At 44.8% G+C, this 15,633-nt stretch overlaps 2 protein-coding genes across 2 annotated transcripts; one reads left to right on the top strand and one right to left on the bottom strand.

Moving 5' to 3' along the window:
• Positions 1-555: 555 nt before the first annotated feature.
• On the bottom strand, positions 556-9,668 carry ARB_03387 (phosphotidylinositol kinase Tel1, putative; the record flags this gene model as incomplete). The annotated part of the gene is made up of 8 exons (XM_003010639.1): positions 556-575; positions 638-1,595; positions 1,689-2,729; positions 2,788-3,145; positions 3,243-7,683; positions 7,773-8,083; positions 8,138-9,493; positions 9,646-9,668. 8 exons carry the CDS (start codon positions 9,666-9,668, stop codon positions 556-558), a joined length of 8,508 nt encoding a protein of 2,835 aa, XP_003010685.1.
• A 493-nt stretch (positions 9,669-10,161) lies between these two features.
• On the top strand, positions 10,162-15,394 carry ARB_03386 (uncharacterized protein; the record flags this gene model as incomplete). The annotated part of the gene is made up of 4 exons (XM_003010638.1): positions 10,162-10,345; positions 10,420-14,748; positions 14,809-14,964; positions 15,000-15,394. 4 exons carry the CDS (start codon positions 10,162-10,164, stop codon positions 15,392-15,394), a joined length of 5,064 nt encoding a protein of 1,687 aa, XP_003010684.1.
• Positions 15,395-15,633: the final 239 nt, after the last annotated feature.

The following is a 15,633-nucleotide window of genomic DNA, read 5'->3' as shown; positions in this document are numbered from 1 at the left end:
TGGAGTACGGTTTTCAATGATGCTAGCTGAATGGGTGCATCTGGGGTATCGAATATTGAGTCAGAAGAGCGAAGTTCAGGATACAGTGTCCTTAACGGTGTAGTTAGCTAGTTAGTTGATTTCCAAGCCAGGATTCGTAACCAAAAACAAATCTGGAATCAAACACGTGACGTTGGCCAATTTGCCCCAAGGAGTGCTCTATTTGAGCGACTACATCGTCTTTCACAAAGTTGGGATATGGTCCGCGAAACAATCCCGTAATTCTCCTTCTGCTTTCTCAGATATACACATCACATCGAAGTATCATTAATTTGCTTGGTTTCCCGCAATAATGTATGGTTGAGATACAAAGGTACCAAAGCTAAGCAATATAGTTTGCAAAATTGTAGTGTGCTTCAAACTAGTTTATTATTGACGCAGAGCACATCCCACTAAAAAGACGCATCTTGGCTATATTTTGCGTAAGACACTAATAGACGCTTCCCCGTGGTTGTAGTATGTAAATTATATGATATATGAGGGGTGAAAACATCCAAGGGCAAGGATGCGTCAAGGTTAGACGTATGCAGCCCAGCCTATATAATGTAGTTAGTGTCATGTTTGCAGGAATTGATGGATAGATAATTTATATACTTACCACAGTACAGGACAGCAAGGTTCTTTTCATCTGTAGCTTGCTGAATCAATTCGTTGACAGTGGCTGCTACACTCAGTGACTTGCCAAGCTTCTTCCGAACAACCGTCAAAGCTCTATCAGCCTCATTTGGCTCGTTGAGGTTCGTCTTTTTTCTACCTTCGTTGGAGGTGACTGCGCCATTTTCAGCTTCTTGGGCGTCTTGCATCTTTTTCATTCGTAAAGGAGACAATGTCCAGCTGTATAACGGGTCATAACGCAGGACATCTAAAATAGTCATTATACTGTACGACTCTTCACGGAGGGCTGCAAGAGTAAATTCACAACTTCGCCGGAATACTCCTTCAGTTTTTGTAATCCCCATACCGTCCACAAGATCCCTAGTTAGACGGAAGGGCACACTCTCCGGAATTGGCAAAACACGGCCTTGCTCAAATGCAACACCCAAGTCAATATGCACTGCCTCTCCTGTTTCAGTATCTAGAAGGATATTATGGCCGTGTCGATCTCCCAGGCCTAACACGTGGCCAAGCATGGAAATAGCAGCTGTACTTCTAGTGTATGCCAAACGCTTGCTAAACCAATCATCTGGATTTAGGAATTTCTCCATGAAAAAATATTTCATAACAGGGTGGAAATGGTCGGTAACATGACGGTAGGCTTTGATACGTTGATCTCGAGATTTGCTCTGAGCGTCGTTGATAAATTTGCGGCACTGGTTTGGTTTGAAGTCCCTAGGGAAGTATCGCTGATGTGCCGGTAGCAGGTAGTCATTTAACGGCATCGTGTTTTGGACAAATTCAATAATCCCAGAATTTGATGCCAGTGGTAACACTTTGTACGTTCTGATGCCTAACTTTCGTTGTCTAGTGTCTCTATGGTCTCGGAGAAGGTCACTGACTTGTTCGAAAGTCTGCTCCATTATTGCGTCTTGACGTAAATCATCATTTCCAGATTTAAACTGTATTTAGTAAGGGTTCTATGTTAGTAAAAATTTGTATTGAAACGAGTCAAATACGAGAGTTTGAAGTCATACCAGTTGTTTATACCGTACCCCATTAGATGCCATAGCAGTAACAATTTTCGGGGCACTAATACCAGACGCGATGGTAAAGGTTGGCTGAAAACTGACCAGATGTGGAACATCGCTATAGTCACAATCGGCACGAAGCGGAATGGTCATAGTTGGCGGCGGTATTTTAGTATTTGAGATGGCGCTCTGCATTCGAGTGCCATATATAGTCTTCTTCAACACCAGCTTGGATCCGCTCTTCACTTTGCCTTCCAATGGTTCTGCCGCAAAGTTCAAGTAGTGGTAGCTGGTATTGTGAATTGCGAGCCATTCGCCTGACCTTTTGGACTTTTTCAACACATCCACAATTTTTCCTGCTGCATTATAGCGTGAAACAGCCTTTGGGTCATTATCCTTCTTAGATCTGCTGTTAACAAATAGGTGGTACATGCCATGGTAGGGATGGTCGATGCAAATTTGGAGAACCAATGTGGATAACAGTGGTTGAAATGTATCTGCAACGTCGAGCAATCTTGAAGATAACTGATTCATCAATGAAGCAAACTTCCGGGTCGGCACTTCGCGTAAATATCCTGATACGGCATTATTAGCTTGTTCATTATCTGAATTGTCAAGCCATAAGGCACAGAAGCGAAGTACATCATTCGCAAAGGTGTCGCAAGCTGTTAAAGATAGGAGATAATTTTCAAGGCATTGATATAAAAATGACTCTCGGCTCTTCTTCAGTCGTTGGTATTCGCGATCATCCAGATCAAACCATTGCTTTGCTTTCATGCGATGTGTACGAAGCTGGTCCTTCGTCTTTCCGTCAGAAGTTTTCATCATTTCCTCAAGATCAGCTACCTCTTTAAGCTTTCTTGTTCGCAAATGCTCTAGCCTGACAAAGTCTTCCAATGTGTCTGGATTCTGTAGTTGCTGGTCACAAAATGTCGCAAATTGATGAAATACAAGACCGGCTTCTCCGCCGGTGTATTCCCCTTTTAGCTCTTTGATAGATGGGGCTAAGTAGCTCTGAATGATGGCATCTGGCTGTTCTAATCTAGCCTCTGCAATGTGGTGTCCCTATTTCATACATTAGAACTCTCAAAAGAATATAATAGGGGCGGGGGGTTAGACTTACTAAGCTAGCCAAAATCTCTGCTACACTCACGGGAATAGTCTGGCTGTGCAAGTCCTTTTGACTACTTAAATTTTGCAGAATCTTGATGGAGGTTTTCATTTCACCTTGATCCCAGAGAACATTTGCTAGATCAAATGCAGTCGCTGCGTCAATTTTCACCCCTAGTTCTGCGCAGGGTTGAACCAGTTTTGATAACGACATAGCCGATTGGAGGGATGCCTGTGGAATACCGTGCTCTGTACTAATTCTCAGTGATTCTCTTATACACTTAGCCTCTAGAATTTGAGCGTCTCTCGAGCTTAAGTTTGTCATCTTCTTCAAATGTGACCGGCGGCTAATTGACGAGAATATAGCTTCCCTACTGATCAATATTTGACTTATATCTTGAAAGCTATGAGAGTATTAGTTACTATTCAGCTTTATTCCAGAGAATTAGGGGAGTTTGAATCTCATACCTTTCTGACTTCAGCCACTCCCCACGACTTGTTAGGCGGTCCCAAACTTCTTGTAAGTGCGAAGAATTGTCCGACATGATTATTTCGTCGATCTCGGTAAGTATTCCTAAAACTGTCATGAAAGATTTCAAAGAGGAAAGTGACTGGTTTCCCTGGTTAAGACAGTCAATAATCTCAAGGAAGCAATCATCCAGGGACTTGACTATCTGAATTCTATCCTCTAAACTATTCAAAGCCTGTAAAGATTTAAACAGTGTTCCAGTTGGGGACGTTGTTGTAGGTACCGGTATATCCCACTGTTGCAAGTATATATTTGTTGAAAGCATGTGATCAAATGCCTCGTTACTAGCACAAGTTGGGGTGCACGAACGGAACATGGCACTAGAAAGTCCTTGTAGATTTGTGTAATTGAGAGCTTTAATCATTTCAAAGGCTCCCCCGTCGTCTATATTTCGTCCCAGCTTGAGGTCGGTATCGAAATTCGCGCTCTGGAAGAACAGGTTCTTGAGCCCAGAGCTTTCATGTTCCAACTTCTGCAGTACAGCATCAAGAGATTGATCTTGTTGTATACCATAGAAGGAATCTGGATCATCAATGTTTTTGAATATGCGATGGAGAAGTTCGGTAGATTCTGGTGGTGCTACGGTAGACGACCGCCTAGATGCTCCAACTGCCTGTGAGTGACAGATTTCCAAAAACAACAACGATGTTTTATACATTTGACAGCGAGACGCTGCTGTTGCAGTCAACATAAAGTCAATATCAAGCCACCCATTTCTTTCGCCCATGGTGTTTTCTCGGGGTAAAGGCTGGCGTCGAAGGTAGAGAATACACGTTATTATCAAACGAATATGGGGTATAATTGAGTCATTGCCGTTTTGAAGGGTCTCTTTGAAGAGTTCAGAAACTTCAGTTTTAGTCTTCTGGTTACTGTCAATCTCAGATAACAATACGTCATGAAGGATATATGGAAGTAATTGTACTGCAAAGGAAGGAACTTCATAGATAATTTTTGGTAAAGCCCCAATAACTGCATCATTAGCCACTTTGTTGCATAGAAACAGTGCTAAATGTTGAGCAAACTCAGAAGCCGTATTTGTCGCGTCTCGTTGTGGTAAAGATAGAAAATGGGCCATTGCGGATGTTGAGAAGACAAGCATAGGGCATTGATATGGTTCCCATGTTAGAGCTTTCAGTAGGGTCGGGGGTATAATTTGTATGCATTCATCAATCTGAAGATCTCTGGTAATGTTATTCGAGATCATTTGCAGGGTTCTCTCCGCCAGCCCAGCCGGGCCACTGCTGTTGGACAATGAATCACATAATATACGTAGTATGGCAATTTTCGAGCCAGAGAGAAAACCATCACTTGAGCAGTCAAGGAATTCCGATTTCTGTTCTTTTCGAAAGGACGGATCCACCACTCCCGTAGCTGCATATGCACGGCCAAGTACCCGGGCTAGCCACAGACGAAATGATTTGCCTAGAGTTCGATTTTCGACGGAGGACCATAATGTCATTGCATGGGAGGCAGCAACGGCATCCTCACCCAAAACATCATCTCGGAAAGTGTCCGGCCTCTGGAAGCTACCACATAGTTGTGATAAGACGAGATTACTCGTGTGGGCTGTTAACAGGTTCCGCCCTGAGATTTTATCACCCAACAGCTCTAGAATAAGTTCACTTTCGTATGTCCCCTTAATACCATTCCCGACAAGTTGAATATTCTGGGATGCATGGATTATCCTGCGTAAAGACTCCGTAGAAGGTCCATCGAGAGTGCTATATTCTGCCGAGGGGCTATATGTTTTGAGAAAGTCCGAGAACCAAAGGTGGAACTCATGCGCTTTGGCGAGTGTGGCTTTGAAGTGAGCTCTTTGGGTGGTGCTCGCTTGAGGTGCAGACAAGAATTCTCGAAGAGATGCCAATATTGAAACAGCTAGACCGGCAGTAAATGAAGGATTGTCAGAAAGATATGCCTTTCCATTTTCAATTAGATACCAAACCAAGCCAATCGCATCCTCTGCGCAATGAAAATCAGTAAGGAACGGGCTTATTCCACGTAAAAGCATCTCAAATGGATAATCATATAGTAATATTTGACCCGCCACACAAATCAAGATCTTGAGTTTGCGGATAACTGAACACGTATGCAGCGAACCAAGGGCCGCGTGCGTCGAGTCCAAAAGTGTTCTTGCAACGAAGCAAACTAGGGACGGAGTCCACATAGTTTCAATGTCAAAACCACTCCTCTTGCACAAAAATTCAATTTCATCGAGAAGGTACCTTGCACGGAAGCAAGGTTGCTGACTGAGAGGAAGGGCTGACGCTGAATGGCTCCGTTCATGTATGTTTTGCCAGGCTACTAATGCATGATGAAATGTGGGCCGTTTTTCAAATGCCCTCTGAATCTGTTCCGTTTGATCGATGCTACCAAAGAGCGTAGCGACTGTCTGAGGGAAATATCTCTCTGATAGTTGGAAAAATTTCTCTTTCCCAAGAAGGTTAATCATCCCACGTTCTGCTCCTTTGGCCCCTGCCTCTTGTGAAGGGGGCATGCTAATGTCACGAGCGACACTGTATGCCTCAGCCTTATAGAACGATTCGCATAATAAATCCTCGAATGTTCTATCCAGACAAGCCTCTATAGCTTTCTTATCATCCTCCTTTTCTCTCATTGCAGTTTGGCCTACAACTTCGTCTTGTATGTCAACAAGAAGTTCACGAAGCGTAGGATACCCAAACACAGCAAACGGAATGTCAGTCACAGACTCTTTGTCCATCCAAGTGTAAAGGATCTGTGGTGTAAACAGCTGAAATACTTCCTTAGGACCATCCAAGCCAAGTTCTACAGAAATCTCCTGGAGGCAGGCTTTTGCATGAGGAATGGATGTTGGAACATTCCCAGAAGTCTCAAAAATGCGGTAAATACTCTGGCGAAGAAGTGTATGCCAACGGGAGGCAAGCTGCGCAAAGAGGTATAGACGCAATGCAATTCCTTCAGCCCACGTTGAATCCTGGGGTAACCTGTCGATCACGTCTTCGAGAATAGCATCATGTTCTTTTAGTACGAACCGACTGAAGATATCTGGTATAAGTTGTGATATATGAAATTTTACTACCAGGTCGCCATCCCGAAGTATTCTGAAAAGGGTAGTTCGAGGAGAGGCCTGTCGGGTCTCCTTCAGGTGAGAAGGGTTTGCTCGTAAGATGGCCTCTGATAGATCGGAAAGTCTTATAAGTACTTTTGAGGACCCGAGGCCTTCTCCCAATAAGACGTCAGTAAACCATGCATAAAGCTCAGATGCAGACTCGAACAGATCGTCCCGCTCATTTCCAGTCCAAAGGTTTACAAAGCAACCCACTAGGCTAATGCAAGCGCAAATTGCGGACTCACACCCTTCGAGCTGATAGGACTCTAGACACTTTTCCCCAAAATATTCTATAACTCTGCAAGCATTAGCCCTGGAGACATCTGGTCGTCCTTTGAGGATGTCAATGACATATTTCCATCCGACGAGGATTTCTGTTTCAGTTAAAGTTGTGAGGTATCCTATCAGTGGGCCATCAAGGAGTAAACATGGTTCCTCAGCTAGGCGGATTTTGCAGATTACCATAAGCTGAATAGAGGTCGCAATTCGAACGGAGGCGCTATCTGGAAATAGTGAGACAACGCTGTCACTTCGGTGTATCTTTGAAATAAGACTCGACTCCATGGCCGCGGGCCGTTGGGATGGGAAATCCGTATCAACATCCATAGCATCACTTGCTTGCGAATTGATTTCATCGGATGGTCTATCTCTTTCCAGTAAAGGGACGAGTAGCGCACTCATCCGGACTAGGCCACGCAAAATGATATCCTTCGAGTCAAATGGAGCTTTTAACGAGAGAACAATAGGAGCTAACACCTCTAAACATGTATTTAGGTGCTCCTCATCCTTGGAAAATTTATCACATAAACTCGTCCAAAGTTTAAGAACGGAATCTTGGGTTTGCTGGCTCCTTAATGATTGCGGTATGAACTCCATCAAGATTATAGAGACGACGCATAGAGAGGTAAGGACTTGGATAATCTCCACAGTGATATGATGCCCCTTATCAGTGCAGAGAGCAGCCCACACCTGATGAAAGGTATCAATTTTATACTGTAAGAGGTCAAGAACCAGAGTCTCGGAAGGGTGGTGTCTAGTAGCGACATAGACTGGTACATTAACTGTTCCTGGATGGACAGTTGTTTTCTTGTCCGTGAGTGTTAAGTAATCGAGAATTTTTGCATGATGTTGTAAATGCATCCAAACCCTAGAGATGCGATTTACTGGGCCTGCAGAGGATAAATCTGGGTTCGGTATGGACGCTCCAAAACATGACAATAACATGCCAAGGAGAGGAAGGGGCCGAGCAAAAGTTGCCATATGGCTGGTTTGAACCCTGTCCGTCGGGACTGTAGTATTCGTCGAAAATTAGCATTGATCCATTAATTAGACAATGTAGATACTATACCTAGAACCCATTTATTTTTTAGCCACCCACAAGCTTGTTTAACAAGGCTTTGGCTCTGTGTAGCATTTACCTCCGACCACAGTTCTAAAACATTGACCCAAAGATTCAAGGACGAATCGTTGAGGTTGGCAGGACCGTTCATGTCTGCGGAAGACACCAGGGAATCGAGGGTTCGAGCAATATCCGAGTAGCTTAACAGCTTAGAGTGAATAGATACAGCCATAAAATGACAGACGGCTCGTGAGATAGCTGGAGAGGATATATTTCGTACACCTAATTCCCATGCTTGAAGCCAAGTTTCCTTGATCTGATCAGATTTGGCGTGCCGGCAGAAAGTAAGACTGCGTACGCGAGTTAATAGTGCAATACTGACAAGCTATAATAGGACAACTTACCTTGTAATTGCAACAATACTCCAAGAAGCGACCACAACATTGTCATCGAGGGTATTTTTAATTAGTTGCCCAAGGAGTGTTGAGAGGGATCCGACTTCTGGCTCTGTTTCTGATACAATGAATGGTATGAGTTGTAACGCACAAATACGATTATTCCCAGTAGGTCTTGAAGCATCCATCAGAATATCATCAATTCTAGAAAGAAGATGCTGCTTTTTATTCAAGGACTTTTCTTCCGCCAAGTCACGTTTCTCGCGAGAGTGATAATTGTCAATAAGCCTTGAGAATGCCGCTATGAGTGACAAAATTGTCCAATTCTGCATGACTTTCGAGACTCCTGTATTTGGTGAGATAAACTGAGGGCCAACATGCGTAGGAATGTTGTGGAGGGAGAAAATTAAATCGTCAACCTGCAGGGCCTCTCTCTCAGGAAGTCGAACGTATTCCGAATGCAACCGGTCTACGATACCTTGGATAATTTCGATGTCTAATTCTGGCTGGAGAGCTTGGCCTCTTCTGCATAGGATTTCTTTTCCTATAAGAAGGGTAGCTAGCATCTCCTCTTTGAGCACAACAGACTTTGTAGACCAATACCTTCTAATGGTAGGTATCACGGCGCAAAGGGTATCTTGAACAAGAGTAATGTTCTCCAAGATAGCGATAGAGAGAGTCGTGTTAAGAGCAGTGAAAGCTGCATGGGGTGCGCTTCCCATTGGATTTAGTGAAGCTATATATTTTGAAAGATTATGAAATAGTTTCGGTGCATTCTCGAGCACTGGCATACCTGGACAAGATACTAACAGCTGTATGCAGACTTCAAGATCCTCAGAGCTGCCCCTTGAATCTTGTTTAGATGATGGGTAGGAGGATTGTGCCGATGTTGGGTGGGGAGTTGAACGGCTACTCTGGCTGAACTCTTCTGGTGGTATGGATCGGCCTCGCCGGATGCTCATCTGTAGCGAGTTACTATCCCCTGAAAGTCCAAGGCCCTGGAGGCAAAATTCTAGCAGATCACACCAGACATCTTTGGAAAGATGTTCAACATGGGGTGGGTATTGTAGAATCGCCCGCAGGGTTTTTATGTAATCTGCATTTAGAGATTCCCATAACCCTTCCCCAGGGATTGTCAATGAATCAATAACATGGTTAACAAGAGCAATCACAGTTTTTGTCCTAATCCGACGTAGGGAGACTTCAGCTGCAGTTCTAATAACACCAGCGCATTTTGCCAGTCTGCTTGCTGCTTGCGTTTTGGAGACAGCTCGAGTGGCTTTACTGAACGTCGATTTCTCAATAGCAATAAATCGGAAAAGAGTCTCAAAGATACCGTGATATACTTTATCGTTCAAAGAGCCCCTATAGATAAGCGTAAGTCATCACAAGCGGTTACAGGACCCAGCTGCTGGCGTTTTTTTAACATACAGTCTAGGAGAGCGCCTGTTTTGAAGCAAGATGTGTTTGAGGTCTACACAAAAAGTTAGTCAGTCAATTAACACCGGATGACAAACTGGGGTGTCACCTTCAAGTCCATCTATCCGATCTTTGAGCCTCCCAGAGGATATCAAATTGACTGCCTGATCAACACTAACTTCTCCCATGATGGCGCTCTCAACTCATAGGTATAATTAATGAGTGGTATCCCCAGCAGGCCGACATTTCATTCGTTTGTTTTCAATGCAGTCCAAAGCTGTTAATATTAAGAAGTTGAGCTTCAGAAAAAACTCGGTGCGAGAATTTCGTCCATGTCAATTCCAATCAACTAATAATGTAGCCGCTGGTGCAGCTGTGTAGCTAATAATTAGGTGACTAACTACTAGCTAGTTCGCGTTGTGCCTCGCACGTCGTCCTGTTTTCTTTTTTAGGCTTGGCCCGTCTAGTTAAACGGCCTTGGCGTGTTTGTCGCGTTTGGTTGCTGTCCCTAATCTTCAAGTAAGTTAAACTTACTTTGATCTCTCTGCTTCAAGAATAAATAACATTGGAAAAAAGGACGCCCTGGACCTCAGCAACGACACGCGGAGTTCATAATGGAGGGCGATGAGAGCTCTAACAACTTACGGGGCCTATATCAGGACCTGTCAGCCTTGTCCAGGTTTGCTCTTCCCAATGCAGAGAGGCTTGTGGCCGAGTTGGAAGCAACACTTGAGGACTTCCGCAGGCTGTTAGACAAGCCAGCCAAAAACAACGACAGCAGAAAGACTGTTCTTTCAGGTAGGCATCTTGGGGTTGGATAGGCGTTGCGACACTAATGCTGCCGGCTCTTTGCTGATGCTTGCTTTCTTTAGGCAAAATTAAGCTTGACGATGTCGAATATGAGGTCAACGTGGAGTTCCAGCAAGAAGTATTGCAGGTGGCAGATGCTTTGGACGTCGATGAAATTGAGGCTGCGCGCTATTATATTCGTGCACAATCCGATTCTAAGAAGCTAGATCGATCGCCAATCGTCAGCTCTATAATCCGTTTTCACGAACAAAGAGAGTTCGTTCTAGAGTGCCTGAGGCTCATCCTTCACGAGTCTTTTGAGGTAGAACGGGAAGAAACTCAGCTCTTAATGAAGGAATATGTTGCATCGGTACTTGAAATCCAGAATGGCCCTTTACGCAATGGCTCGCTATTTGCTAGGAAATGCATGGACGCGATGACAGACATCGAAAAGTGGTTGGTTCTTTTGGGGGAACAGATACAAAAGGCATCAATTGTTGGGCAGTCTCAGGAAGCTGATATTCTTGAAGTTATTGAATATCAAAAGCAAAGTCTTGGGAAACAGCATGAATCTTTAGGAGCCATCGTGTCCTACCTCTTCAAAGGCACCTACACAAGCTCTGAAGACTTCCGCAAACTCATGGAAAAAACGAAAAAGGTCGACAAATTTGACATGCTACTCGTCCATTATGTCCCCTCAATCATAACCGCGGCCTCCCAATATGGCTCATCGGAGGGTCAGGGGATTGAAGACGCAAGATCCTTACACAAAGTGATTGTTGAGTCAAAGGATTCCCAAGGCTGGGTACTCCCCCAGTTTCACGCTGCCGCCATAGTCTTTTGGCTAGCGGAGTATAGTGGCTGGTACTTTGATAGCACGGCGGCTGGACCGATTCAAGGTTTAAATTCTGCCGAAGAGTCCGCCAAGCTATCAAAATCACTTCTCGCTGCCCTCGAGGACGGTGGTTTTCACTTTATTCTAAGCATTTGCGCTGGAGTTGGTTTGGATGAATGGAAAAATGCAGAAAGGAACGAGCTGGTTACACTCTTACTAAAGGATGCGGCCCGTCTGACTCTCGAACCCGACGCTCCCTCGCCATATTTCCATTCTTTACTCATGGAGAGTATCGAAGGCTTCACCGAGTCTCTGATTGCAAACATGCCCGATGCTATCCGAATGCTGAAGTCGGAAGAAGATACCCAGCGATTGGATCAGATTACTGCGCTCAGGGACTCAGTTTCCCCAAATCTCCACCGGGGTCCCGTAGAGGTTCGCATGCATTTAGAATGTTTACTAACTATAATTGCGTTCTCCTTCGACGGCAGGAATGATGCTGCTCAAGAGTTTTGGTTGGACCCTGACGGTAATTTATACGGATTCCTTCAATGGGTATCGAAACGCCAAACTGTTCCCCGGGCCAGTGCATTTTGCGAGATGTTATGCTCTATTTCAGGTGGGGAAGAGAACTCGGCCGCGGCACATAAATTCCTCATTGATGAGGATTCTCTATCTTCTGCAAAGTTTCGAAGGTCGGCTTCTATGAACTGGACACAAATGTTCGCCGAAATTCAACTCTATGCTGTGAGAATTACTGAGCGCCCCTCGACGACCCAGTCTTCCACACTACGCCTCCGTAAATTGGAAGTCCCAGATATTGAGGAGCCCGAGAGCCCAATTATGCTTACCAGCTACCTACGTCTCATCAGCCATCTGTCCCGGGAGAATAGTAAAATTCGTGAATGGATTCTGCAACATCAAACCACCAACTTGATCTCAGTACTTCTCACTCTTTGCGGTGCGTCAATCCCTCAGCATCTTCGGGCAGCTATCTTTGTTACTCTGCGATGTTTAATGATAGACCGGACGTCAGCCCATTCAAATGAAATGTGGACTTCTCTGGACAACTGTATCTCTGGCTCAGGCTCCCTTCCACTGGCACTTTCTCCGCTACCGCCCTTGTCTAGCCCACAAGTACGGAACGAGCGGCATGCTTTCCAACGCATCACAGAGAGCTTTGATCAGATGAATGCGTTTGTTGAAATGCTTAACCAGCTGGTCGGCCCTGTATCCGATTCATTAGATTCACAATTGACCCTGCCATTCCCTGAGTCGTTGGGCTCCACGTACCGAATGCCTGGTATTGAGCCTTACGTCGATTATGTAATGGGCCAGGCTTTCGCAAACAGAAGTGTTATGGCTGAAGACAAGGAGTCACATCTCTTGCAGTGGAATTGCATGAATTTTGCTGCTACCGCTCTAGAGTCCTTCAACGAGAATCTTATTAGCATTGTCAGTCAGCCGTCAATATCCGCACAGCCAAACTGGAAAGTGACATTCTCAACATACCTTCGATTACATCCATTTTCACGTGTTATGGAATGGCTTTTTAACGAAGATGTGCTCAGAGTCTTATTTTCTTGCTCCCACAGAGATGCAGACGGGGTGTCCAAGGCTTCTTCAGACTCCATACTGATTTCCAGCTTGGTCCGGAGTATTGATATCATGAATCTAATTCTCGACCACCAGCCCACATACTTCAATATTGTTCGACCAATAATCAAAAGCTCCGGGCAAGACTCTTCTTTCAACATCGCCAATTCTACCCTTGCATCCTTTGAAGACTGTGTTATTGATAACTTAGGGTTGATTTCCGACCTATGTCTTTATTGCGGGACGGGGCATCCTCAACTGACACTAACTTCACTGGCTCTTTTGGAAAAGCTGTCAGCTTCCAGAAAGTTAAACAAATCTTCAAACATCTCGTCTCGATGGCAATCTACAAACCAGATGGTTGAACAGTTGAACTCCAATGTTGAAGCAGACCGAGTAGCCCGATCACTAGCCTCCCAAATAGATGTAGATATTCGGGAACTAGAGAGTGGTCCAGAATCATCAGGATACCTTATTAAGATGGGACTACTTCAGCTACTGGATAAGTGCCTCAAGATGTCTCCTGAGAAGCCAACAATTGCTCATCTCCTTCTTGGTTTCTCCTGCCTTGGTAATACCCTCGACATCCCACCAGATGGCTTGTTTGAAAATGGGATCTCCCTTTTACACTCTATACTCGAGTTTGTTAAGGCTTATCCTCTTGGAATGGATGGGGCCGTTATTTCCTGGATGATACATCTAAGACGTTTGGGTTTCCAAGTTTTACTGAACCTGTGGGCCTCACCTCTTTCATCTAATCTTACTTTACCGCATCTCCGCGCAGGTCAACTTTTACCAGTGCTCTTCATGTCTCAACCAGTTGTTACCGCAGAGACGTTATGGGACGACTTCCGAACAAACGAGCCTGATTTCTGGCTGTCATCGTCGCCCAGCTCGCTATCTGAGCTGCTCATGCTCCGCACTCTACTTTATGAATATGCAACGACAGAGGTGCGGGCTGTGTATAAGCAAGGCTCTCCATCTGTCCAGAGGGATACTTTACGGACAATTCTGGGCACAACATCAGTCGAAGGTGACCAGAGCGTCGAACATCCCTCTTTGTTTGATCTTTTTGATTTTGCTGATATTGATATCGACTTTTCTTATACATGGCCTGAATTGCAGTTCTTTGGTAGCGTCAACGTTGAAAGTTGCGTGAAGACGGAGGAAAACGGGGTGGTTGTGCTTTATGACATTGAAGCACTACAAGAACTCCTTCAGCTGGTGAAAGAGGATCTCGTTGCCGATGGTGTAGTGACATCACAAAACGAGGAGCAAATCATGGCTGAAAAGGAGAAACTTTTACTATTTTTAAGTGCTACTAACGAATTCCGTTATGTTCAATTTAATCGGTTCGTTGCCTTAAAGGCGTGGACAGAGCTAGTGACCATCATTACTGTCACTTGTAAAATGGACCCTACATACATGGCTTCCTTCATTCAGCAAACACTGCAACTGATACTACCAAAGTTTGAGTCATCAATAGTCGAAACCCCAGCGGAAGCTATTGAATTGGCCCACCTCGGTGAGACTCTCATTGACAAGCTTGATAAGATACCCACCGATACAAATGGGGATGTGATCGATGAGAGATTGGACTACTTGTTCCAAGTCTGCACAAGCGGCATCCCGCAGACGTCCGACAACATCACACTCCGAGAATCTCTATATCAAATATCCTCGAAACACCTCGCCCGGATTACGGCATCTAGTTCAACAGATGACCGATTCAAGGAGCATGCGCACAGCACCGTCAAGGCTGCAGGGCCTACACTCATGGAAACTATCTGCGATGATGCGTATGGCAGCAGCGAGAGTTGCAGAGTCTCTGCCCTGGTGTTGCTAAACCTCTTAGGGATCCTTGACCAGCAGAGAAATTCTTCCCTCCTGGTCAACTTGATTACCCACTCCAATTATCTTGGAATGTTCCTAGACGTATTGAGGGTAATGCCTTCGGAGTTCCGAAATGCCAAAGCTACAGGTACGCTTCTGATTTTCTGCTCCATAAACAGGGCTGTTTCACTTACGGCCTGCTATCTAGATACCGCACAGCTGTTGCTGTTCTACGAGTCCCAATTATCACTTCTCCAACAACTTTCACAGACGAAGGCTGGTGCATCGCAGCTTCTAGATGCTGGTTTATTCCAGGCTGTGAAGGAATCACAGCTATTTTCTGCTGATCCAGATATAGGCATAGGTAAGGCAAATTTCACCTCTTGATCCGAGTACCAGTCACCGTCTTTATTAACCAGGAGTTTTTATTAGATATCGACAACAGTGACGCACTTCAGCGATACTATGAACTGCTTTTGTCAGTTCTCCAAGTGATTGTGTCCACTATCTTCTCTAGAGGGCTGCATAATCAGGCCATCTGTGACCAGACGAGAGCATTCCTCTCCGAAAACAGACAAAGCATGGTTGGCATATTCAAGCGATGCGCAAAGAGTGGAAGTTCAGATGACCCTAGCATGAAAAAATGCCTGGACAATCTGGCCAAATCGTACACTGCATTGATTGCCTCTGTCGACTTTCTGGACGTAAGTGCATTCCCTCTCCTCCGTCTCTTCCCCATCCACCCACACCATCCTCATGCACCAGAGGCATCGTACTTACAAACTTCTGAATAGTACGAAGACAGCCAGTCCAGCATCACGTCAAAACCAAAATTCTTCTCGTAATCTTCTGGGGCTATTGCAGTTTCTATGCGATGCCTAGTACGGAGTAACACGATATCACTGGATTTTCTTTATTTTTGATTCCACCGCGCGTTGTGTTTTCGTTTTTTTTTTTTTTTTTTTTTGTCTGTAGCTTTAGAGTCATGAAGGGCGCTCAGTTTATGTGTCTATAAACAGGACCAATGATAACA

The sequence above is a fragment of the Trichophyton benhamiae genome (genome assembly GCF_000151125.1).
Source record: "Trichophyton benhamiae CBS 112371 chromosome Unknown contix01456_5.r1.exp, whole genome shotgun sequence".
In the NCBI taxonomy this organism is placed as follows: Eukaryota; Fungi; Ascomycota; class Eurotiomycetes; order Onygenales; family Arthrodermataceae; genus Trichophyton; species Trichophyton benhamiae.
The sequence above is the reverse complement of the archived record's forward strand: the minus strand, read 5'-3'. Positions and strand labels throughout refer to the sequence as shown.